Here is a 27,802-nt window from a genome sequence, read left to right as displayed (position 1 = left end):
GCAGGTACTCGCTAAGGGCAATGCTCGCTCGAGCAATTGCCCTTAGCGAGTATGCTCACTCATCTCTAACAGTGAATATTCCAACCAATATCACGTTTGTACAACCAAAATACAACTAAAACATACCAGGCCTCATTTATCAAACCTCTCAAATAGAAAACCACTTTCTTTTAGACAGTTTTAGTAAATGAGGACCAAAATATATCAATACAAAATGTAAGATTATGTTATTAATTTAGCCTGTACTGTACATAGTAAACCAGTAAACAATAGTAAGCCTCTAGTCTATGAACTTGAGAAACCATAAATAAGATTAAATGATTCACTGATCAATACACGAGACCCCATCTGTGCTGTCTGCAGAGGAAGGTTGTCTTTTTCTTCCCGTCTTATACTTCTTGTTGTCTTCTTAAAGGACCTCTGCTGTATGTGTGAGTATAACCTACCTAATAATAGACAACCTATGCAGCAAGGTACAGTAATGTTCTGCAGCACTTTCTGGAACACTGCATCCTAAAGTAAGAAGCTCAGGAATGTTCCTATCACTGCCTGCTGTCGGGCTGGTCGCAAGAATTAAACAGTCGACAGGGTGAAACAATCCCCTGGCAAGTGTGACTGGCAAATTTTTCTACAAAAAGACTGATCTGTATACCATAAAAAATGTAAAGCTTCGTATGTACAAATATGTCTTCCAATAACTTATCTCTTGAATCAACAAATCCTGAGATGCATAGAATGAGATGAAAATAAAAAATTATATATATATATATAGACTCAGCCATGGCTAAACATTAAACATATATGTTTAATACGTATGTATTTCTACTGCATAGCTGTAATGAATGACTCCAACCGATGTGATCCATCACCAATAAGGTCCCATGTTGTAAAAAGTATAAATTTAACATGTATTTTTTCATACTGGATGGAGAGAAAATGCAGTGCTCCTCTCTCACAAGAAATTAGTGTTCTTAAAGGAGTATTTGAATCTTGAGGCCTAAAGCCCCATTTACACGCAACGATTATCACGCAAAATTTGCTTAAATGATGTATTTTGAGTGATAATCCTTGCGTGTCCGCACACTGTGATTCTCCACGAGAGCGCTGATAACATTGTATACAGCTGCAGTCCCGCAGCAGAACAAAAAGGGCTGTAAGCAGATACCAGACCACCTGCTGTTCTCTGTATACAGCTCAAGGAGGCTCATTTACATGCAAATGAAACTAATAAGCTACTAATAATTGCAGCTTATGCAAAATGATCACTCAAACTGTTATTTTCCTTATCTTTTGAACGAATTTTGAGTGATCATCTTTGCGTGTAACTGAGGCTTTACCCCTTCCCAATGCTCTCGTCTCACTGGGGGCTGCACTGAGTTGGCCAGGTTTTCCGGAAACAGATGAGTACTCTGCACTACATAAATAACATAGCAAGGTGAGCTAAACTGTTTCCGCAACTTGTGAGATGCAGAAGCGGTGTAACTTGCTATGCTACGTCTGTTTATGTGACCCTCATTCCCTTCTATGGGTGTTACAGAAACAGTGTAACATAGAGTGCTTGGCTGTTTCTATAAAGCCACTAGCTTGGAAGCAATGACCGTCTGGGTGAGAGCCGGGGAATGAGGTAAGGTCCTGAGATGGGAACGACCCTTTCATGAAACTCAAGCTTAGGTAAGGGTGGACACATCTGTATAAATGCTTACTGTATGATTTTGGAGACATGCTTTCAATCAAACAAACTGCTCCAATTCCATAGGTTTTGTCTTGTAAACTAAAATGTAATACTTTGGTAACAGGAGAACTGTTTTTACCATTTGTGGCATTTCTGGATACTTCACATATTTACTATCAATTGGTAAATCTGTGCTTACAGCACTATTTTTTATTACAGCGCAAACCTCATTTCATCAATATAAAGGAAAAAGACCAAGAACTATACGATGCAACATTAATTTCATTTACTCAAGTAACTTAACCGCTGTCGGTACTAAGATTATTACCTCTGGAATTGAAATGAGTCACTCCTGTGTTTAACATCAGCAATATGCTGCATCTCCCGACATCTCAACTATCTGTACAGCAATGGTGGAGAGCAGCCCAACAATGGAAGTATGAAGCTGATGTGTAAGGGGCCTTAAGGTCCACACTGAAGAATAGTCATCAACACAGTTTGTGATACCCAAATCCATTGTAAAATGAATGGCTGTTAAGCTGTAACCTTAAAATATGTGTTTCAAGCCCAGGAGTCCTGCTTTTGAAGGGGCTGGGGTTTACATCCTTATGGAGTTTTCTGGGAAAACCCAGACAGAACTGGAATGTAAAAATAACCTTACTGGTCCTTCTGAACATGCAAGACATCTTCTGTTTTTACACCTTGTCGTTCTTCTCTAGCCTTACAGATATCAGCCTGGGACTTCATTTCTGCTTTCTTTCCATTTCTGCATGTCTTTCAGCCCACTGCTACCTTCACTTGTCATTCCGTATGTATTGGCTTATATGCTTAGTTTGTGCATGCCTACATTTCTTTACTTTAGCATCAGCAACTTGTGATCAGTGGGTTTAAGACCAGACAGATCCAAGTCTGCTTTGTTGAGTTTCCTTAGGAAGTCTGGGCAGATTTCATGAAAATAATAGCGCGGCATGCACTGCTACTTTTCCTTTCGAACCATGATGGAACTTGACAGATCCCATTATTAATCAACACGATCTGTCAGATGCTGTGGGTATCTTTACCCGCCATTAGAAATGAAGCTACAATACTATAGTAAACATGTGTCCAGCCATCAGCAAGTAATATCAAGATGTTGTTGGCACCAGAAATAGGGAAACTTAAATGGATGTCTGACGATATTAGGAATATAGTGCATTCAGACAGTTTATTCTGAGAATTGGTGGGGGACCCGACAGACTCCAATTAATAGGGAAGTAATGGCACATCCCAAGAATATGCTATATCTTCCCATACTGGGAAGGCCTATGCTGACAAATGGAGAATGAACAAAGTGAAAAAATCAATGATAAATGGGGAAATTTTTACTGCAAAGGCCGTGTTCACACAATCGAGAGCAAGCGGTGCCCAAGATTCTCAGGCGTAACTCACATGACACGGCACACGGACATGGCACATTACATGTCCCAATTCTCATGTGAGGACATGCAGCAATTGTTCCAAAATTGGACCATCGGTGCAAATGAAAAAAAAAACAAAAACATTTTCCATGTGAGTTGTATCCGCCATGGACACAGACAGAACTGGCGTGATAATATTGGCCGTGTGAATATGTGCTAAAGGGGAGGGAGAGGGGACACTAGGTTTGAGTCAACATGGATTTTCCCTAAGCCTTAAGGCCCTTTTACACGCAACGATGATCGCTCAAAAGCCATATTTTGAGCAATAATTGTGTGTAAATGTGTGCCCATCGTGCACTTACCGTGCACCTTTTGTCCATCGCTGACTCCAAGTCCGCATGAAATCCTTGTCCCTCAGGACAAGAAGATAAGATGAGTTCTGTGTGGGCAGCGCTGATAACAGCTGATAACATTCTTTAACAGCTGTTAACAGCCACTGTCTTGCTGGAGAACATTAGTGATGTATTTAAAGAACAGACCACCCGCTATTCTCTAAATACATGCAAATGAAGTACTAAATGGCTGATTAGCTTATTAGTATCTATGCAAAATGATTGCTCAAAACCATCAGTTTATGATGAATTTTGAGCGATCATCTGTGTGTGTAAATGCACCATGAGTATCTGTGTGTTATAAGCGGATGCCGTGGTGAATTCACTGTGGACTTTAATATTATACTGTAGATTCAAGGGGTTATGTCCAATGAAAATCCGTGATAAATATGTGACAGAATTACCATGCTTTGTATACTCACTTTGCCATGCAAATTTTTTCTTCTACATGTGGATTTTGTTTTAACCCCATCCACATGTACTGTAATATGCTACCTATCTGCGATGAGGAATCCACAATGACAAATCCACAGTGTCTGAACTCAATCTGAGGCCGTATTCACATGGTAAAAGGCTCTCCCATCTGTACAATGTGCAGGACACCGCACATTACATGCCCTAATCTCATCCAAGAAGCTGATCAGAATAGGACATGTAGGGGGTTTTCAATTTGTGAAAAATTGCTTGTGTGAATGAGCCCATTCAAAAGTGAGAGGGTTCTTTTTGCATGCGAGTTCTGTCTAGCGCATGGATAGAACTTGCACGGAGATTGCATCTGTGTGAATACAGCCTAATGTTAAAGGGGTTGTCCCGCACCGAAACGGGTTTTTTTTTTTTTCAACAGCCCCCCCGTTCGGCGCGAGACAAACCCGATGCAGGGACTTTAAAAAAAAACCGCACAGCGCTTACCTGAATCCCCGCGCTCCGGTGACTTACCCGGTGAAGATGGCCGCCGGGATCTTCTCCCTCGGTGGACCGCAGCTCTTCTGTGCGGTCCATTGCCGATTCCAGCCTCCTGATTGGCTGGAATCGGCACGTGACGGGGCGGAGCTACACGGAGCCGCTCTCCTGCACGAGCGGCCCCATTGAGAAAAGAAAAAGACCGGACTGCGCAAGCGCGTCTAATCTGGAGATTAGACGCCGAAAATTAGACGGCACCATGGAGACGAGGACACTAGCAACGGAACAGGTAAGTGAATAATTTCTGATAACTTCTGTATGGCTCATAATTAATGCACGATGTACATTACAAAGTGCATTAATATGGCCATACAGAAGTGTATAACCCCACTTGCTTTCGCGGGACAACCCCTTTAAGATCACAGTTCTATTCCGAGTGGAAGAGAGCGAAACTTGAATGTAACACAATGCCAGACTCCCACACTCCTGGTTGCTGAACTTTATTCTTTCTGCATTAACCTCTACGCCACTGGGTTACATGGACCCCATCTTAGAGCATGCTGTTGCTGCCTCCTGACATACACCTGGCTAAAGTTTGTCTAGATCTGCATTAAAGATCGATGTGCTCTTCAGAATTACAATTGGATTAATTGAATACATAGTTGAAATTTGTGAAAATCATAATTCAATCATCACAGAAAACCTTGCTGGAAACTTTAAAGTTGCCTTATACATTGCAGTCAGAACCATGAATTCAGCTTATTAAGCTTAAAATACTCTAGATCAATCTTTTAATAGTCTATTTATACATATTTGAAATGAACTATTAAATTAATGGTAGACTAAACTGGCTTTAAAACCGGCTCATCTGTGGGCACTATCTGATTAAATGTCTATTTTCATATCAGTGGTGAAAGAAAGCATTAAATTAGTATTACTGGGAAGAAGAAGGCAGTAATAATAAAGATAAGTTTAGTAGATATTGAAAGATATCCTAATTTCCCAACATGGCGCCATCTGCTGGTGATGTGGAGGAATACAAGCAAGTAAAATTCCAGCTTTTGAGTTCAAGTGAAAAGAAGGGATTATGGGGACATCTGCTGTTAAAGAAAGAACTGGAAACATTAATGGAGAGGCTGTTTCGGGAGACATCTGCTGGTCGAACTGTGAAATATAGAAACGCACACAATGTATTCTTTATATATTAGAACTATTTTTTATCTATGTGTACCGCGATAATTGCGGAGCAGGGTTACACACTGCAACAGTGAATAGGGTTACACATTGTAATAGTTAACAGCCAAACATACATCACAATGGAAAATGTTATGTTTTTTGACTTATATATGGAAAACCGATTAATTATTTAGTATCATAAGTGACATTTTGCCACAACACGGACATACTTACGTATATCTGAAAAAATAATCCAGAAGTTTTAATGAACTTACCTCCAATTACTTTCTTGGAGGAATGGATTCTTACTAATGGAGAGTTTTCTTAAGAGCGCACATCCTTCCAGCCACAAGGACATGGTCTTTAACTCTAGAAAATAAAACGGACCTTTAATGGAGAGTTCAATAGAAGACAAAAACTGCATCTAGTTCTTTGCTAACATACCTGACAAGCAGTTGCTACTTAGGTTCAATTCTTCAAGTGAAATAAAGGTATTAAATGGCGGAAGATGAATTATGCTGCAAGAAAAGAGAAAATAAGTTGCTCCATGTAAGATACAAAAGGCCTGGCAATTGTCTTCACAGTAAGGTCACTATTACACAGGCGAGGGTGATATCTGCCTGAGATGTTCAGACGGATGCTGCACTCATAAACCTGGGATTTTGCCTGTAAGTGTGATGCATTTTGGGAGACAAACGCATTGGTGAACCTGTGATTTTCATAAGTGTGAGAATCGCATGTTGTTTCAATGGAAGAATGTAAAAATCGCACTTGCATGAAACTCGCATGTACATGTGACTGCAATATGATTTTTTTTTCCTCTATAGGTACGTTTTCTACAGAATCGCAGTAAAATAGAACAGGCTGCGATTCTTCCATCTCACAGCATCATTGTGAGGGAAAAATCATGCATGCAAATACACTCATTGCAAATAATGGGTAGTATTTCTATATGAGTTTTGTGTGCCTCGCTCCATGACTGAGCCATTAACCCAAAACACCCGTAAGTCAAATCAATTGTTCCCATTGAAATGAATGGAAAAGCCATTAATCCGTTCCAGATCGTGAAGCTCTCCCAATGATTTCAATGGGGATGGCGTTGCCCCATTGAAAGCAATAGGACGCCAGCACCCCCTCAGTGATCTTCGAGGAAGGGCTTTAAATATAAGCCCTTCCCTGAAATCATCCCTAGCTGTAGTTAAAAAAAAATAATAATTATATATATATATACTGTATATACATACATACATACACACACTCACCTGTCTAGTATATAGACGCCACTTGTTCTCCCTGCACTGCTCTGAAGCTTTTCAGCAGGCGGGGATTAAAAATGCAAAATACAAGCGGCAGATAGACACGCCTGAGCCCCGGCAGCGGCGGACAGCTAAGTATATATTTTTTCACTACAGCTAGGGATGATTTGGGGAAAATCACTGCAGGGGTTGCCGGCAGGCCATTGCTTTCAATGGGGCCACCGGCAGCAGCGGCAGCCCCATTGAGAGCAAGGCTTGTAACCCAAGTTTTTGTAAGCTGAGGCATTCTTAACCCAAGGTATCACTGTACATTTCAGTACGTAGCAAAGTAAAACTCTGCCTCATTAAAAGTTCACATCTGAGTTGGGGCTAAAAAACTTTAAAAAAATTCTAAGTGGAGTATAATGAAAAAAAAAAAAAACACATTCCGCCATCTTTCGGTGCGTCTTGTTTCTACGGCGCACAAATTGCAACAAAAATGACATGATAACTTTATTCTATGGTCGGTATGATTACTACAATACCAAGCTTGTACTGGTTTTTTTTTTTGCTGTATTACTTTTTTTCAAGAACATTTAATTAAAAAAAATAATTAATTTCTGCCGCCATCTTCTGCACTTGATGCTTTGATCGCTCCTGCAGTATGATCTAATGCCAAACATTACATCATACTGAAATCTGACAGGCAGTCTATCAAGCCACTCCACGGGGATGGCTGGATAGGCAGCCTACTAAGTCAGCCCTGCGGACTTTCAGAAGGCCCCTGGGTGCCATGGCACCCGCACGTCTCGCTGCGGTCTCATGTTTGGGGCATTTAAAGGTTTAATAGCCGTGATCGGCCGCGCAGCTGATTACCGCTATTGTCCGTGGGTGTCAGCGGTTTATTACTGCTGACACCAGCGGGCAATAGCTGCAGTCAGCTGTGCAGCTGTATGAAGAGAGGTCGCCCCACGATCTCTCTTCATACATACCCTGACGCTGCATGACGTAAATGTACATCATATAGCAGGAAGGAGTTAAAGAAATTCTACTCAACCCACCTGCAGCTCTGGTCTGGTGTCTGCACACAAGGTGAGAGGTCAGTGGTCACAGACTCTGCAGCAGCTACCACTGCTGCCACGCCAGAGCTGCAGGCGGAGTGAGTTTACAGCCTGTAGGGATGCTGAATGGCCAGAGGCCAATAGGGTGGTTGCTATTAGCCTCTGGCCAGGCAGCGTTCCTGGAGCAACTATGGGGGTCACTTACTACTGGGGCTAATATAGGGGACACCGTTACTACTGGTGCCACTGGAGCCACTATGGGGACACTGTTTGGACTTGTTCACACAAGTGTAAGCACATTTCGGTTGTGAAAAAGTATTTGACACCCCTGCTCTAAGTGTAGCTCCGACACAGAAGTCAACAAAACTTTAGCGTCAGCAAATGGAAAATCTACCATCTTTGTATTATATATGTTTTTTATCATTTTAACATATTCTTATTTTCAAGTCAGTCATTTTTAACTCTATTGGTACTATTTGGAAACTGTCATTGAGTTGCTCTTGATAGATCCATTATTCTTAGCATGTGTCTCTATTTAATAGTTTCAATGTACAGAAGTGCCTTGTTGGGTTGTTAGTCTGAATAGCTATTAAACAATTTCTTCCCCCTGCAGCCTGATCATTATCACCCTCAATATTAGAAATATGTTAATCAGGCGATTTAGATGATGTGTTAATATACAGAGCTGTTTGTTAAGGGTTAAAGGGGTTGTCCCGCGCAGAAACGGGTTTTTTTTTTTTAACCCCCCCCCCGTTCGGCGCGAGACAACCCCGATGCAGGGGTTAAAAAAAACAAACAGGAGAGCGCTTACCTGAATCCCGGCGGTCCGGCGTCTTCATACTCACCTGCTGTCTCCGTGGACCGCAGGGCTTCTGTGCGGTCCATTGCCGATTCCAGCCTCCTGATTGGCTGGAATCGGCACGTGACGGGGCGGAGCTACACGGAGCCGGCATTCTGCACGAGCGGCCCCATAGAAGACGGCAGAAGACCCAGACTGCGCAAGCGCGGCTAATTTGGCCATCGGAGGCCGAAAATTAGTCGGCACCATGGGAACGAGGACGCTAGCAACGGAGCAGGTAAGTATAAAACTTTTTATAACTTCTGTATGGCTCATAATTAATGCACAATGTACATTACAAAGTGCATTAATATGGCCATACAGAAGTGTATAGACCCACTTGCTGCCGCAGGACAACCCCTTTAAAGGGGTTTTTACAAGAAGTGAATTTCCAAAAACTGCTTTATTGTAGGTAATTAAAAATCTTACAACCACAACAACAGCCTAAAAAAGTGTGTCTAAGAGTGCATCTCCACTGTGGTTGGATACTTTACTTACTGCTGTTTAGAACACCAGGTAGTGATGTGATGTCCATGGTATCACTCGACCATGGAAGCCAATCACGGTAGATCAGTGGTCACTCATGGGACTGCGACAAAATGTCACTGAAATGACAATGAAGCTGCGCTGCGGACATACAGGATGAATGAATGTACTCACTTAGGAGAGGGGTATACTATTTAAACCGGCTCGTTATCTGTGATATCATATACTTGAAAAAGGCTACATTTAGCCGAAACGCGTTGCATATGCTCGGTCCCCCTGAGGAGGGACTAACCTGTATCTGTTAATAAAAACCTTTCCTATTATTGGATTGCTACGGAAGTGGTTTCGATCCTGGTGGATGTGAATCTGGACTAAGCATTGTTTAGAGCTACCCTGGATCGTGAGGGGGGAGATTGGTTGCCCGTTTCATCTGGGTACCCACTCCCCTCTCCTAAGTGAGTACATTCATTCATCCTGTATGTCCGCAGCGCAGCTTGGTTGTCATTTTTGTGATTTCTCTACCCCCATCACTTGTTGATGGGGGATTTATTTATTTTTTCCCTCTGGCTGCAGCTCTCCATTGATTGGATTACATTCAGTGTGGATTTGGATTTTTCTATCTCTCTCTATTGGATCGGATAACATGAAGCTTATCCAAAGGTGCTGTCCTATCTCTTTTCTTCTAAAATGTCACTGAACTATGCCATTGGCTGCCACAGTCACATGATTTAATGCCACTCTGGACTCCATCTGACTTAACAGTATTCTAAAACCAAGGACATACAGTAGCTGAAAAAATTTGAAATTTCTGATGTAAAATCAGCAGCCACTGTGGACTGGTCCATTGCTCATGCCAAATCTCAATGTTCTGTCTGAAGATTAGGAAAAGTGCTTATTCTGCTATAACAACATCATGACTTACAATCTATACATCTTGGTGTTGTGTTGCCATTGAAATATCAGCTAGTTCACTTAATGCTTTTACTATTTTGGCAGTCCAGTTCTTAACAACTCAACTCAAAAAACAAAATTCCAAATTTACAGTATATAGTTAGAAAACACTTAAATGGTGTTATCTGGAGAGTAAAAAATGTAAAATCTGATACAGGTCAGGTCCTGTAGTGCCAGCACCTTCCCTTTCACCCCAGTACCAACTCTGGGTCACATGATATGGACCTCTCATTGACAGTTACAAAATTACAGAGTGCTGACTGACTGGCTCATTTCAATAGCTAAGTCAGCCCCTTATGTCACGGCCGATGCAGACACAAAGAGGGGGGCTGGCTTCCTTAGGAGTCACTCAACAAGCCCCCTGCAATGACATCACTGACAACGAGAGGTCTATACCATGTGATCCGGAGTCAGAACCAGGCGAAACGTTAAGGTGCCTAAGTTGCATTGAGTCAGTCTTCCATTGCTTGTACCTCTTTATTTATCATTTACTAATATAAAATATGAAATTAATATTACCTGTTTTGTGATATTGAGAAAACTTGCAACAAAGGTAACCAACATGATGACAAGTCTGTCAGCGATATTAAGTTATTGTCATCTAGATATAACTCTCTCATGAGAACGTGATTATCCAGTATAGGAATCTGGAAAGAAAGCAAGCATTGTTTTAAGTCATCCAGGTTCTATAGCATCAAACAATGAATGTCTGTAAGTTGCATTAAAAACTTGAAGAGTTCTTCTATCTTTTCATGTCATTCCGGCTGTTATATGTAAGATCATGCAGGAATAAACTAGCTTTACTTTTGCACTATTCTTTTTGAATTGCCGTATATTCAACAGGTTGTCAAGATTCAGGGGATTGATGCACTTGGCAGACGAAAATATCTTATCTCTACTGCAGTGGAATCAATAACAGAGGATATGCTGGGACCTGTCTGGGAAAAACTTGACTACCAATTTAACAGTGCACTTTTTTTTAATCAATGTGTTTTTGGAAATGAAGACTTTTTGTAATTGGTTTTCATTATAAATTTCTGATGGTTTAATTTCTACGCTTGCATTGTTTTCCAAGGCACTGTAGACTGGAGGACTGAGATATTAGCAAATTCCGTCAGTCGAAGTAAACTGATGGGTTGTTTCTCAGCTATTGCCCTAACTTGCTCCCCCTGTCAGATAGACCACTAGGTACTCACCCCATCCACTGCAGCTATTTGCTGGTTGCTCCTCAGCTCCTGATTGATGGCTCCATTAATGGTGCAGTTATCTGTAGTATGGACATATGCAGTGTGTGCGTCGGTAAAACTATGCCGGCATATGTCTCTATGTGTCAGGCTTGAAAAAGACATGTAGTCGAAACGTTGCCTTTTACTATATGGAGCAATAAAAGGATTTTAAACTTTATTTTACACCTTTGATGCTGCCGCCTCTGCCTTATGGATTGACCCGGGATTGGAGGTCCATGATCCCACTGACTGGTGGCTGTGCATATATCTACCTCGCCCATCTGGGGAAGCTGTGTTTGAGTGCTGCCGGACCTCTATGTATTGGATATGTAGTGTGTGTGTATGTAAAACTATTCCGGCATATGTCTCTGTTTATATATATATGAAATGTATGTTTGCCTGTATGCAAAAGTGCCTGTATGTGTGTCTGTGTATGTTTAAATAACTTTTATTTCAATCATAATTATAATTACTAATTAAATGCTTATTGAGTAACAACATTTTTGCGGAGGATACATGTTGTCGTAGTTCGCACAAGATTTTCTTGTTTTTCGGCGTTTTCTAATAGTTGGTTGATAGCAAATGTGGCAAGAACCAACCACAACTTTTTGACTAGTACGATCTAACTGTGATTGAGACGTTGAAGGTAGTAAAACCGTGGAAATCGATCGACCAAGAACGTTCTCAACTGCCAATTTGGTTTCAGAATTTCTGATAACTTGCTGATTTTCTATCTGTTAACACATTCTAAAGCAGCTGTTACGCGCATGGGTACCCGGGTGCAAAACAACGTTGATAAGTCTGGGTGCGTACATAAGGGTTAAAGGGGTTTTCCCACCACTTTAACTTGCTCCACAGCCACTCTGTCCTTCCTGGTGGACATGTGACTGCTGCAGCCAATCACTGGCTATAGAAGATCACTGCTGTGGCTAGTGATTGGCTTCAGCAGTTATAAGTCCTGGTCAGAAGCAACCGGGAAGTTCAGAGTGGCTATGAAGCAATTTTAAGTGGTGGGAAAACCACTTTTAGTGGCACGCCCGGAAAATCTCTGGGGCTTGCTGCACTGACCATGCAGTTAAACCCTGAAAGATTTCCGTGGACAGCTCTAGTGCTGAAATGCTGGCCAGGACACACCGTTTTTGTGCCACTTCGAATTACGTCAGGAAAATCTCAGGGGCTTGCTGCACTCACATGGTAATAATAAACCTGCCACTGAAGGGGTTAATAAAGAAAACAGAGAGTGCAAGGAGTAAATCAACGTGCAGCTTAGCAATACCCCTTTTTTCCCCTAAATTCCTACTGAGCGGAGTGCGTGGTGAGACTTTATTATACATTAGTTTTTACATACTGTAGCATCTACTATATTGGTAATGCACTATCCGATAACTATAATGTATCTTCTGAATAACTTAGACCTTCATATGTTGAGGTTCCTTAAGAAAGCTATCATTTTAGTGTAAAATTATAAGGTTCTTACTGGCTGCGTCTCCAGCAGAATTAAAACAGCTTCATTGTCAATGCAACAACCATGCAAACTGGAATTATATTACTATAAATGTACAAAAAATATGCTATTTCTGCAAATGTAAAGCCTTAAAGCGACACATCGTTTAGATTCCATGTCATGCATTTGTAATGTTTTACCTCTGACAAGTTATTTCCTTGTAACTTTAGAATCTGCATGAGGCCACAGTTCTGAATTCCTTCCAGTTCACTAAGATAATTGTACGAACAGTCCAAATAAGTTAGTAGGGGTGTTGTCTCAAGGGCCTTAGTCGATATCACTTGGTTATGATCCAAGACTAGCCGCTGAAGGTTTTTCAGGGACTCTAATCCAGCTAAAAAACAGTTATGCAAATTGATCATTAGTAATCAGTTAAAAGAGAAACAATATACATGCCAAAATAAATTTTCCATTAACATGTTTGCAAATGATATTTGTATAAATATCACATTCTGATGTCAGAAACCAAATAACTCAATGATGAGCTAAACAGGCGCTACTGACCTCTTCCTATAGAAGCAGTCTATAGCAAACCGCTTCTGGCATGTAGCACTCCCCTATCTCCCTTTAAAAAAGAGGTTCGGGTTTCTTCAGTAGTTGCAGTGTGCATTGTACAGTTTTGTGTCCCTACTGCTGCAGAACATCACAATATCATAAGACATTCCTCAAAAATTGCAGACTGTTTTCATTGTCTTATTTTTTAAATGTTGAGGTTGTTCTATATCAATAGTGGACAAGAATCTTCAGCATGAGGCTTCTATTAAAGGATTAATGTACCCCTGACTATAAATTCGAAAAATTACAGAAGTCACCATAGATGTGTGACCTGAATAAATGAACGGTCTGCAGTAGGCCTATTGCAGAATACCTTGGTGACCTTTAAGGGCGTGTTCACACAGCAGATTTTCCACAGGGATTTTGCATATTTTGTGCTTAAATCCACATGCAGACTCTAGTATTTCACCTTCAATAGTGTTCTTGAATTCCGAATCATTGTTCATTATTCTAAAGACCTGTCTAAAGGGTCGGACATTGATTTGCAGGAATGTTGCCATCCAATAGGTGGTGCTGCAGGGGGTATTGTTCCATCTTCCTTATTTGCGTATATTTCCCAGAAGAGCATGCATGGCCTTATATGTCTCCTCACTCACCTTCTAGGTGCTCTCCTTAAGGAGAGATATTCCCCCGACCCATATCACAGGCCTCTCACTAGCCAAGCCAGTATCCTACTGCAGACAAATGAGAGGCAAACATCCTGAAACAGCTGTCTGTATATGGATTTTAGCTTGTTTTTTTCAATTCCCAGTCATTGTTCTAAAGACCTGTATAAAGGGTCAAACAGTGATTTGCAGGAATGCTGCCATCCAATAGATAGTGCTGCAGAGGCATTGTTCCATCTTCCTTATTTGTAATTCTTGGTTTAGGCAAGGCACTAAAACTGTAGAGGATTAGCCCAACTGAATAGGGTTAATATACAAGTGTATTCCTCAGCATGCAAACTGCAAAATCATAGAATGGTAGAGTTGGAAGGGACCTCCAGGATCATCGAGTCCAACCCCCTGCTCAGTGCAAGATCACTAAATCATCCCAGACAGCTATTTGTCCAGCCTTTGTTTGCAGACTTCCATTGAAGGAGAACTCACCACCTCCCATGGTAACCTGTTCCATTCATTGATCACCCTCACTGTCAGAAAGTTTTTTCTAATATCTAATCTGTGTCTCCTCCCTTTCAGTTTCATCCCATTGCTTCTAGTCTGTCCTTGTGCACATGAGAATAGGGCTGATCCCTCTGCACTGTGACAGCTCTTCAGATATTTGTAGACAGCTATTAGGTCTCCTCTCAGCCTTCTTTTTTGCAAGCTAAACATTCCCAGATCCTTTACCCGTTCCTCATAGGACATGATTTGCAGACCGCTCAAAATCTTGGTAACTCTTCTCTAAACTTGCTCCAGTTTGTCTATGTCTTTTTTAAAGTGAGGTACCCAGAACTGGACACAGTATTCCAGATGAGGTCTGACTAAGGAAGAGTAGAGGGGGATAATTACCTCACTGATCTAGACTCTGTGCTTCTCTCAATACATCCCAGAATTAGGTTTGCCTTTTGCAGCTGGGGATATCTCTCCCAATCCTGGCCCACCCTCCACTGCTCCTATTACCCCCTACCCGATGCACTAAGAAAATCCCCAAGCCCTACTGCTAGCCCATGCGAATCCTACCCTGACTCCCTTAAATGTGTGCTCTGGAACTGCCAGTCAGCATGTAATAAACGCCCCACCATCCACGACTATTTTACTGCTCAATATTTAAATCTGCTCGCTCTCACAGAAAAGTGGATACAGCAGTCTGACACGGCTTTCCCTGCTGCACTGTCTTACAATGGCCTGCAGTTCTCCCATACCCCGAGACCAGATGACAGGCGTGGCAGAGAAGTAGGTGCTCTTCTCTCCCCAAATTGTACCTACTAGGTCATCCCCCTGTACCCTCACTCACTTTTCCATCATTTGAGGTACATATGCTATGGCTTTTCCGCCTGCTGTCCATGCGAGTAGCAGTTATCTACCGCCCCCCAGGTGCTCCTCGCCTGTTTTTGGACGACTTTGCTGCCTGGCTCCCCCACTTCCTATCCTGCGAAATCCCAACCATCATCTTAGGGGATTATAATGTCCCCACTAATGACCCTATCTCCCCATCTGCCTCTCAGCTTCTTTCGCTCACCTCCTCCCTTGGTCTCTCTCAACTCACAGCCTCTCTCACTCACAGGGATGGAAACACTCTGGATCTGGTCTCCTGCATCTCTGCTCTGCTTCCAACTTCACTAACTCCTATCTCCCGCTCTTGGATCATAACCTCCTCTCTTTCTCTGTCACGCTCCCTAACATCTCTCCAGACCCACCTACCTACCGTACCTACAGGAACCTTAAGGCCATTCACACCCAGGACTTTGCTGAGTCCCTACAGCCCTCTCTGCCCCCTATCTCTCTCCTCTCCTGCCCCAACCTGGCTGCCGCTCACTACAACATCGCTCTCAAACATGCCCTGAATGAAGCGGCGCCCCCCATGACCCAAGCCATCCGATGTAGAACGTGGCAACCCTGGCTCACGCCTCAAAAGCGCTTCATCCGGCTGTGCTCTAGAAGTGCTGAATGGCTGTGGAGGAAGTCGCAAACGTCCACGGACTTTCTCCACCACAAATTCATGCTCAAAATCTACAACCTCGCTCTCCACCATGCCAAACAAGTCTACTTCACCTCTCTTGTCGCACAACGCTAAACGGCTCTTTGATACTTTTCACTCCCTTCTCAGCCTTAAACCGCAGCCCCCTGTGACGGATCTCAGTGCTGTTGAGTTGGCTGCCTACTTCAAAAAGAAAATTGATGACATCCGTCAAGAAATAACTTCCCAATCCCAGACTAGCCCTGACCCTAGTCTTGTCAGCACTGCATCTAGCTCCTGCTCACTATCTGTACTCAGACCAATGACAGAGGAAGAAGTCTCCAAATTGCTCTTCTCTGCTCGCCCCACCACCTGCGCTAATGACCCTCTCCCCTCACACCTCCTCCAATCCCTCTCCCTCCATCTCCCATCTCACCACTATATTCAACCTCTCTCTGACCTCTGGCATCTTTCCCTCTTCTTTCAAACACGCCATCACATTTCCAATGCTAAAGAAGCCGACTCTTGAAGCAACTGACGCCTAGTTTACTTCCGCCTTCTCAGCTATCTATCAGAGAACTCTCTCCTCGACCCCCTACAGTCTGGCTTCCGACCCCAACACTCAACAGAAACTGCCCTTACAAGGGTATCCAACGGCCTACTGACAGCCAAATCGAGGGGCGATTACTCCCTACTGATCCTCCTCTCTGCAGCAATTAACACTGTCGACCACAAACTCCTCCTCAGTATGCTTCGCTCCATCGGCCTAAAGGACACTGCTCTCTCCTGGTTCTCCTCCTACCTATCTGACCACTTTTTCAGCGTCTCCTTTGCTAGCTCTACCTCTCCTTCTCTTCCCCTTGCTGTTGGGGTCCCCCAAGACTCAGTCCTCGGCCCCCTCCTTTTCTTTATCTACACAGCCCCCATTGGACAAACCATCAGGAGATTTGGCCTCCAATACCACCTCTATGCTGACGACACCCAGCTATACACCTCTTCACGTGACATCTCTGTACCTTTCCTCCAAAACATCACCGACTGTCTGTCCGCTGTCTCTAACACTATGTCCTCTCTCTAACTAAAACTAAACCTCTCTAAAACTGACTTATTGGTATTTTCACCCTCCACTAACGGACCTCATCCTGACATCTCTATCTCAGTGTGTAGCGCCACCATAACTCCCAGACAGCATGCCCGCTTCCTTGGGGTCATATTCGACTCCGATCTCTCATTTACCCCCTACATCCAATCTCTTGCCCGAACAGGTCAGCTGCACCTCAAGAACATCGCAAGAATCTGCTCTTTTCCCACTGTAGACACGCTAAAAACGCTTATTATTGTCCTCATCCACTCACGGCTCGATTATTGCAGCTCGTTGCTGATCGGCCTCCCCTGCACCAGACTCTACCCTCTCCAATCCATCCTGAATGCCGCAGCCAGGCTCATCTTCCTGTCCAGCCGCTACTCGGACGCCTCTGCCCTAAACAAACTTTTCTGTACAACGCCAGATAACATGCTCCCTGACCTATTGACTGTAATCCCGGCTAGCCGTCATAAACCGCTCCTGCAGTCATAACGATTCTGCCGTCACACGGCCAAATGTCTGACCATTTGTCTATGTGTATAGCACCACACACTCTCCACCTCACCATACTGTGCACATCTCCAGCCCTTTACCTTCTGTATCACCCCATTATCAGTAGTATGTAAGCTCGTTGGAGCAGGACTTGCACCCCAATTGTTTCCACCAACTGATTACAATTGTAATCGTGCTTCTGTAATTTTTTATACTTTTGTCTCTCTGTATTCCCCCTGTCTATGTAAGAACTGCGGAATATGTTGGCGCTATACAAATAAGGATTATTATTATTATTTGCTGCATATGTTAAATCTCCATAACCTATTTTGGTGCATATTACGGGCATAATAGACACCAAAATAGGACATGCTGCAGGTTTTCTTCATGCGCGTAATAAAAAATGTTGGTGAGTGGCCCGATAGTAATCAATGGCCTTTTACCCGCACGTGTGATCCGCGCCCCATAGGGATGCATTGGACACCTGCAGGGATTTATATACCTGCGGATGTCATTTTCCCCTGAGGCGCGGATTGCGTGTGCGGGAAAACACCCGCAGCATGCTCCATTTTAGTGCGGGTCTCCCGTAGGCTTCTATTGAACCCTATGGAAGCTGTCCGGACCCGTGGCACACCCGCAGCTGAATTCCTGCTCTCCGGCGCAGGAGAGCAGGAGTTAAAAAGAAAAAACCGAGTGCACGGCACATGCGCGCGGCACGCTGCCGGCGTGCCGAGCACATCCGCCGGGCCGAAGAAAGAAGATCCGGCAGCGACGGAGGGTAGATCCGCAGCATTCGGACAGGTGAGTAATTCTTTTTTTCAGGCCTCATGTCCGCGAGAAAGGAGGGACCCGCTGTGGGATTCTGCATGAAGAATATACGGCGGGCCTGATTTTCCCCGTGGACATGAGGCCTTAGGGTGCCTTCACACTGGCGAGAAAATTGTGTGACATTTGTGCCTTGCAAGACACACAAATGTGAAACCCATCCTTTTGAATGGGTTCATTTACATTAGTGATGTTTTTCTGCATGGCACGCGATGCAATGCTAAGCATGAAACAAATCATAGCATGTCCTATCTTTCAGCATTATTGCCCATTGTCTTCAATGGGGCCAGTGGCAGCAGCACCAGCCCATTGAAAGCAATGTAAGAATGCCACGATCCTCTACTGTGGCTGTGGCAGGGCTTTCACTTGGTGGGGAAAGTGAAATTAGGCTGTGAATCACGGTTGAATATCGCCCTCGCCAGTGTGAAGGAGCCCTTAGGATCATCCAAGATCCACTGCAAAGTTTCCTATCCGTACAAGGACAAATAATGGATAGGTAAACAGTAAATTCAAATGTTTGGAATTTTAAGAAACAAAGCAGACACACTTACCAATTCTGGTAATCAAGTTGAAGGACAGTTCCAAATTCATAAGGTTTTCACATTCTTCTATTCCATGAATTGATGGGATTTGGTTCTTATTCAGCAGCAGCACACTTAGGTTCTTTAAGCCTTCACAATTGATTATACTGATGCAATTTTCCTGGGTGAAAAGGTTTCAATAACTTGTATCATGCAGTGTTATTTACCGTAGGAACAGTTGTCATTGCCTAAGGCCCAATGTCCACGGGCATGTCTCCTGTGCAGGAGATCCGCAGCTCTAGAAGCCCATAGGGATGCATTAGCATTCGCACAGCAACTAAAAGCATGCGGATGTGATTTTTTTTTCCCCAGTGTGCGGATTGCATGAGCGGGAAGAAATTGCAGCATACTCCATTTTCCTGCTTATCCTGCAGTGATGGCTTCCATTGAAGTTAATGGAAGCCATCCCATCTGCGGCTGTCAGCCACAGCTGTCATTGTGGCTGTTCCACGGATCCGTGGAAATGCAGGAGATTAAAAAACAAAAAGCACTGCGCATGCGTCTGACACGTCGCCGACACATCCGGACGCATCTGCTGTGCTGAAGAAAGAAGAATCGGCCGGTGCAGAGGAGATCCGCGCTGGAGCCGGAAAGGTAGCAAAATGTCTTTCTTCCCATGTCTGCAGGCACGGCTGGATTTTGCTGCGGGATTCAGCAGTGGAATCCGTGCGTGCAAATGGACATTAGGCCCTAGATGACAACAGTTACAAATGCAGAGGCTATTTAGCTAAACATAGATCCAATTGCAGTCGAATACATTGATTTTTTTTGTTATTTTGCTATGATTAGGGGGACTGTTAAAAAAACAATATGAATTACGGACAGGCTGCAGGTCAGACTGCTTACATTGACTTCAACAGAAGCTGTCTGTGCGGGAACCGCAGGAAAATGAAGCATGCTGCCATTTTTTCATAAGCGAGCAGAAAACGCAATTTGTTTCCGCTCGTGTGCATGAAGAATCTTTTTGGCATTGCATACTATGGAGGGTTATTGCTGCGGAACCCGGAGGCTGACGCCTGCTCCAGATTCTGCAGCAAAAATCTGCCCGTGTGCATTGGGCCTAATAGTCACTGAAAATCTGTCTATTTATAAAAGTTTCATACATCAGAAACCTTGTAGTTATTGTTACTGGATGTACAGGCAGAGGAACGCCACCTATGCAGCAGGATGAAACAATTAATAATTGATGTGCTATTTACAGGATAAGTCATCAATGGCTTAGTAATGAGGATCCAACACCTAGGACTCTAGCTGATCAGATGTTCACCGGGTAGCAGTCACTGTGTACAGTGCAGGAAGTAAATAGCTTTGTATGTTGTGCTGTGGCCTGGCATAGTATTGCAGGCAATGCTCCCATTGAAGTGAAAAGTGGTGAGCCCCCACCGATAAGCTATTGATAACCTATCCTGTTGATAGGTCATCAATTTTTAAGAGCTGGAAAACCCCTAATGAGTGGTTACAGCTCTGGCCGCAGATTGCTGTGCTTTCCTTTTATCCGCCTTCGTTGTTGAGCGGATATCCACAAGTCTTAGGCAGATTATGTTTTGGCTTAGATTTTTAACCCCTTAGGGACCCAGCATGGTGAATATACAACGCTTGGTCCTGGGCTTTAATCTCCGCTGATAGTAAAAATCTGGCATGGGATTAAAACCTCTGCTTGATTGCAGGAGTAGGTTGGGTCACAGGTGAGAACCCGGAGGAGAAGGGAGAAGTGCTTTTTAACCGCTTCTCCCTTATCCTCTCCTGGGTACATAGCACTCACTGAGTGCTACATACTAAGAATAGAAAGTGCAAGTGTTTCTTCCACTATGCAAGCCGGCGGTCATGTGACCGCTGGGTTTCCCTGTTACAGCAGAGCTGCAGGGTCCTATCAGCCCCTAATCAGCTCTGCCAGTGACTATTGTGGGGCTCCTATGGATGAGCCAGCTACAGTGAAAAAGTGTGAAATAAAAAAATAAAAAAGAAGATCATGTGAATGACCCCCAGAGGTTTTATATGATGTCAAGGGGGATGTTAAAAAATATTGTTACAGAAGGGAGTAGAAAAAAAATTACATAATAAAATAAAAATATATACATAAAAAAGAAAATAACCCAAAGATGACGCCAACTAAAACAGTCGCCGTATGCGCCCTGTAGTCTAAAACCATACACATGATATATCAAAACGTCTGAAATGAGGAACCCATTCACATACTTTTAGTGTAAATATACTCATTTTAAAAAAAAAACTATAAATATTAAAAATAAATAAATAAAAAAACTTATTTGCTTTGGCTTTTTACCGCCAATAAAATGGGAAAAAAGTCAGTGCTAAAAAGATATTAAAAATAGCTATGTATCTCTTGGGGAAAAAAAACACAGAAAAAAAAAATTTGGGGACCTAAAAGAAAGAATATAGAGCAGTAAAACCACCACATGGGTAAAATCCCTAAAAAGTGTTGGGTCCTTAATGGGTTAAAAGAACAGCATTGGGTTGGGAATAGATTTTGGTGACTTAGTCTGAATATGAGCTGCTTGTGTCTAATTTTATTATTTCTTATAGGGTGGCTTAGAGGCTACTTAAAACACTAATGGCTCTACGAACGTTCAGATCTACTTTTCTGAGGATATGGCTACAATAAAGCTCTCTAGATATGGGCCTCTCTTTGTGGTCGCTCTCCACCAGTGCCGTAGTTCCTATACCACATTTCCTCTATGTCATGATGACATATGGGAACGTGGTAGATATATTCACTACAGAGCAGCTTTAGTTGTCCTCCTGCCTGCCTGAGACATGAAGGCAACAAGGTAAGAACAATGTGTGCTCTGTGTCACAGGCATGAACCGGGATAGCAGTCCTCTAATGCACAGATCCTAACAACTTATTATGCACTAGCCCGGGTACCCGGTACAGAGTGCGTGCAATACAAAACAGGACATTTTAAGTCAGAAAAGATGATATCAGAACGTATGCATAAATACATGGAAGCACCGATGCGGATTAATGCTATATTATTAATCACAGCACAGCTTTCATTTTACCTCAGCACGAAGAGTATTAAAAGCTTATGCCAATAGCAACCAATCATAGCTCAGCTTTCATTTGTTCTTCTGCTGAGGTAAAATGAAAGCTGCACTGTAATTGGTTGCTATATATTATACTGCTGAGGGAAAATAAAAGCTGGGCTGTGATTGGTTGCTAGAGGCAACAGCTTTTAATCCTTTTAGTGCTGAGATAAAATGAAAGCTGCTCTGTGATTGGTTATTATGGGCAACAGTTTTCAATTCTCTTAGTGCTGAGGTAAAACAAAAGCTGCTCTGTGATTGGCTGCTATGGGCAACAGTATTTAATCCTCTTAGTGCTGAAGTAAAACGAAAGCTGCTCTGTGATTGGCTGCTATGGGCAACAGTATTTAATCCTCTTAGTGCTGAAGTAAAACGAAAGCTGCTCTGTGATTGGTTGATATGAGCACCAAAACCAGTTTTTTTTTTACTGTTTTTTTGATTTACTGTTAGACAGTTTTGATAAATGCGGGGCAGAGTTCATAAATTTGCTCCATGTACTCCTGTCTAGGGACATGTCATTTTTGCAAACGGTTATCCACACGGACATTCAAGGCGGAATTAGGAAGGACAAAGTGGGCAAATGATTGGTGGCTTCACCAGGGTTAGACTGGGGCTAAAAAGCAGAAACACAAACGCTCAGTCTGACTCTTCTGGTTGGAATTACTTGTTGGAAATAACCAGCAATACTAAATCGAGTCCATAGAATCTATCGGTGAAAGCAAATTTAGGGGTTGCTGCATTAAAATTCAAGCAAAGGCAAAAAAATGCAAATAAGGTTGCCAAGACAACAAAATTTTAGTTTTTTTTTTATCCTATAACCTTCTCCAAATTGAGATTATACTGTGTGCAAAATTTCATGTCAATCGGTTGTACCGTTTGTGCGTGATGCTCCAACAAACAAACAGACATTGACAAGTATAAAGAGATATATATATATGTGTGTGTGTATGTATGTATATGTGTATATATATATCTGAGTGTGCACCTGGGGAAAGACAATACGTGGTGCAGTAATAACTGTATTTCTAAGTGGAGAGTGAGAGGGTACAGAAGGGTTAAGAGGTACCTGAACATCTATGTATCGCAGTGCTTTGCAGTTACTTAATCCATCAAGTGTAGTTAATCCACAGTGTCTTAATGACAGAAATTGCAGTTTTACACATTTTGACAATGTTGAAAGACTGCAGCCCGGCAAGTCATGAAGAGTCAACATTGTAACCTAGAAATCAAACAGAAAATTAACTCATGCTTTAATCTTTTCTTTAAATCAATAGTAGATATGAGAAACAATGATATACAGTATATATATATTAGGAATTGTTGGAATGGATTGAAATGTTATTGTTGCATTGATATAAGTAAGGCCGCCTGCATACAGGTGGCTTTGCATTGCGGAATCCACAGTGGGCTCCCGCCTACGGATTCCACAGCAAATACCGCACTTAGCATATTATGGCAAAATGGGAGGAGGAGAAATTGCAGCATGCTCTATTTCTGTGCAGATTACGCAAGGACGGCATTCAATCCGCGGCCCTTCTGCAATGACATTGTAGAAAGGTCATGGATTCCAAGTCGTCGGCGCAGAGATTTAAAAAAAAATAGTTCTGTACTGCGCAGTACAGTACAGATAAAAAGACTTCAGGACAGGTACGCGCGGATACCAGCTGGGCACAGGGTCGGATTTCGCATGCAAAATTTGCCCCGCCTGTGTGCAGGCGGCCTAAGTGATTACAATATCAAAGCAAAAGGATCATTTATTGCAGAAAATTGAACACATGAAGGGAGGATCTAGTACCCTGTTGTACCGTCTCTAGCTTGGATGCAAGATGAAAATTGGGACGGCATGGAGGCTCTAGTACCCTGTTGGGCCGCCTCTAACTTGCATGCAAGATGTGATACGGGTGGGCATGGAGGCATACAGGCTCTGTATGGTATCCTGCAGCATATCGGTCCACATTTGCTGTAACTGAACCTCTAGTTTATGTAAACTCGTAGGCTGCCAAAGTTGGCGTCCCAGATGATCCCGTACATTTTCTATTGGTTATAAATCTGGCAACCGGGCAGACCAGGGAATGTGACAATGTTGTGGTGACATTCCTCTAACACCCTCGCTGTGTGCGGCCGAGCATTATTCTGCTGGAAATTACCTCTTGGAAGCCGCCATGAGAGGAACAGAAGTGGCTACAGGATGTCCTGAACAGCGGATCCAGACAGGTGAGTATAGAGTCTCTGGGAGTCCCCAGGTTTGATTCTGCTGCGAGATTTCGGCCTTATGCTCTCAGGGGCTCATATCATGATGTGGGGATTTTTTAAATTTAATCTGTTTTTATACTTGTGTGTTTCAGTGTTTTTTCATTTGTATGACTTCTGTATTTAATAAATATATATATTTTTATAAGTCCTGCACTCCAGTTTGCTTTTCTTCTGTTTGATATATATCATAGGAGAGACTTTTTGCTATATGTATGAGTTTTATGAAATCGATATTATCTACCCCTTATGCATGATTTACGATGCCCTGCGGCTTTTGCTAAAATGCTAAATAAATTGTTTAACTAGGGCTCTCTTTTATTTACACAGTGATGGCAGCTATGTGCTAATCAAAAATTAACATTGACATGTTGCATTGTGATCACCTGCCAAATGTAATGTGCAAGTGGACTAACTGCATGTTAAAAGTTTTCTTCAGGATTATAAAACATAATGGCTTTTTTCAAAAAGCAGTGCCACCCATCTCCACAGGTTGTGTCTGATACTGCAGCTCTGTCTCATTCACTTCAATGTAGCTGAGCTGTAATACACACAACTAGAGATGAGCGAGTATACTCGCTAAGGCACATTAATCGAGCGAGTAGTGCCTTAGCCGAGTATCTCCCCGCTCGTCTCTAAAGATTCGGGGGCTGGCGGGGGGTGGGGGAGAGCAGGGAGGAACAGAGGGGAGATCTCTCTCTCCCTCTCCCCCCCCCCCCCCTCACCGACGCAACTCACCTGTCACCCGCGCCGGCCCCCGAATCTTTAGAGACGAGCGGGGAGATACTCGGCTAAGGCACTACTCGCGTGAGTAATGTGCTTTAGCGAGTATACTCACTCATCTCTAAACACAACCTATGCACAGGTGATGCCTTGAAAATAAACAGACATGTTACAGATTGCAATCATATACACTGGGAGAGATTTATTGTCTTAACTGGTCACTGACTTTTTAAACAACCTGTGTTAATATGATAATGTTATAAATAAAGTGATTTGCACATTTGCTAGTTATCTAAAATGAGATTGTTGTACTGAAAAAACCCTCTAAAGTACTGTCTACTTCTAATTTGCTGTCTGTCTGCTGTCAAATGCTACCCATGTTTAGTAACAGATAACAAGACTATGAACAAGAAATGAGGGAGGGGATGACTCAAATTGTCCACAGAAGTCTATAGAGAGGCAGAAGTAGGGGAGAGGAGCGAGAGAAACATTTTGCTAATGGTCAGCTATTATTATTATTTATTCACATCTTCACTGCTCAGTACTTTCTTTTCTAGTATCCATCCTGGTTATGTTATATCTGTGTTACAGACAGAAAGCAGAATGTGCAGTTTTCTCTGCTGCACACTATAGAAGACATCATGACACCAGGCTCTGCCAACCAGCTCAGGAAGAAACTAAATATACAAATACAACCTGCATATAGGAAGAATGGTGATAAGTGTAGACCACATGTCATATGATGACCAAATATAGTGTTATTCCTCAAGTACATATAAGGCAGCTTATTCTGATAAGTTAGGTATGATTTTAATAAATGCCTATTGGCAACCTCACAACTTTTAAAGAATGCAACAAAGAAAAAGTTCAGTGGCGCGTGTATCGTGCCACTGCAAATTTTTTGCTAGTCCACACCCCTTTTACATTAAGCCGTGCCCTGTGTGTTCCTCCACGATAATAAAGTCCCTTATAGACCCCCTCACAGTACTGAGGCTTTTGATATCACCTATATGCACTGCCTTACCCTGTCTGGCCCCCTCATCCACCTTCCTGGCCAGGTCCAGCAGGAAAGAGCACAGCAGTGGCTGAGCACATCTTTGTTCCTCGTCCCATGCATGCCTAAACCATGCTTGCGAATACAGTGTATGGAAGCCGCAACTAAGGCAAGGTGCATGCTGAGCAATGGGCTGCCTCCCTATCTTGTTCTGGTGGCTCAATCACTCTGCATGCATCACTGTGCATGCGGCCACTGATGTCACATGAGGCACAGACACACTACAGATGGAAGGGGTCATAGCAGGCATTTAGACATAACTCATGGAGCCCCATAGCAAAACACAGAATTGAGCCCCCTCCCAGAAAACAAAGTGAGTGTGTGTATACAAGTATAATAGTCAGAAACCAGTTCTACACAATTATAGTGATAACTGTGCACCTACCTCAAGGGATCAGAGGTGGCATCTCAGATTGGAGTCACCTGTTTTAATTTTTTCTATTAGGGCCAAGACCATTATGAATTCATGCATTCATAACTCATCTTTGAACACTCTTGCCGTCCTGCTGCTAACTCTAGTAAACCTCTCAATAATCCCCCATAGTGCTAGTGCCTCCTCTTTGTCACCAAAAAGCAACAATGTGTCTTTTGTGGCCTCACTTACTAACAGTGCTCTCTTCTGTGGCCCCACTTAGTCATAGCATTCCCTCCTGTTGCCCCCTTAGCTATAGTGCTCCACTTTATGGCCACATTACTTATAGGGCTCCATCTGTGTCCCCATTAGATGTAATGCTTCACATTGTGGCTCCATTACTTGTAAATCTCCTCTCTGTGACTCCATTAGTTATAGGGCTCCCCTGTGGCCGAACAAGTCCCGAAAAAAACAGGGGGCGGCACCATGTGACTAACACTCAGAACACAGAATTTACATACTTTTGTGTAACGAAATACATCAGAATGATAACAACAATGACAGGTCTGATTGAATAGTTTAAAGTTTTCTGTTCTGGGACAATTCCTTTAAAACTAGGCCAAACAGGCAGAAGATGGGCTCAATTCAACACAGTGGCTTATGCTGTATGAGAAATATGCTGGACTTGCTGGACATGTTGGACACTTTCCTCTTCTGTACACTGAAATGGGTCACGGGCAAGGCGCCCAAGTTGCAGATACGTGACGGTGCAACAGCAGACAGGCGGAGATGGAGGCAGTATTTTATTTTTATCAAAAATAAAAACTTTCCTAACAGACTAACATTTTCAAATCTAATGTTTGTCATCACAATAAGTCATTCTGTAATTGGTTAACTTTACCTGGTCTAGCCACATTCCTTATTTCATGTGAGCCTGAAAAATACCTCCACTTCCTCTGACATCCTGTCTGTATTTGCTACTTCATCCCCTGTCCATAGCCTTCAAAATCCTGTGAGCAGTGCATGATGGGAGGACAGGGGTGGAAGCACTGTGCTGCATTGCTCATGTACAGCTCAGAGTGCCGGAAGGCCCTTTTTGTATTTTTTTTTGCAGCTTTCTCCGGCACTCTGAGTGAGAGGAGGTTGGTGCTGGTAACTTGTAGGACCTGTGAGTGTGGGCGGAGCTACAGCGCTGGCCGCTAGACAAGCTCTATGCATGCTGGGAGTTGTAGGGAACAGTCTGTTACTGTGTTTACTGTAGAAGTGATACATGTTAACACAGCGGCAGATCGGCAGCTGCATGGGATAAAGAAGAGGGTCCACAGCAGCACTTAGAAGATTCAGGCTGCTGCTACTCAGCTGTACCTCCTAGATTTCAGCATTTTCAAAATTTCCATTTTATA

General features: G+C 42.9%; 1 protein-coding gene across 2 annotated transcripts in view; it reads right to left on the bottom strand.

The window, feature by feature from the left end:
- Positions 1-27,802, bottom strand: part of LRRIQ1 (leucine rich repeats and IQ motif containing 1) — a 168,253-nt gene that overhangs the window by 96,192 nt on the left and 44,259 nt on the right. For both annotated transcript variants that reach the window (XM_066591492.1, XM_066591491.1), the window contains exons 8-13: positions 23,087-23,239; positions 18,944-19,094; positions 12,979-13,172; positions 10,628-10,755; positions 5,982-6,055; positions 5,813-5,906 (exon numbers count right to left, since the gene is read on the bottom strand). In XM_066591492.1, coding sequence (XP_066447589.1) covers positions 5,813-5,906; positions 5,982-6,055; positions 10,628-10,755; positions 12,979-13,172; positions 18,944-19,094; positions 23,087-23,239 — 794 coding nt within the window. The remainder of the gene's footprint in view (positions 1-5,812; positions 5,907-5,981; positions 6,056-10,627; positions 10,756-12,978; positions 13,173-18,943; positions 19,095-23,086; positions 23,240-27,802) is intronic.

Source organism: Eleutherodactylus coqui, chromosome 2, assembly GCF_035609145.1.
Source record: "Eleutherodactylus coqui strain aEleCoq1 chromosome 2, aEleCoq1.hap1, whole genome shotgun sequence".
NCBI classification, from domain to species: Eukaryota; Metazoa; Chordata; class Amphibia; order Anura; family Eleutherodactylidae; genus Eleutherodactylus; species Eleutherodactylus coqui.
This window is presented reverse-complemented; position numbering and strand designations above follow the sequence as displayed.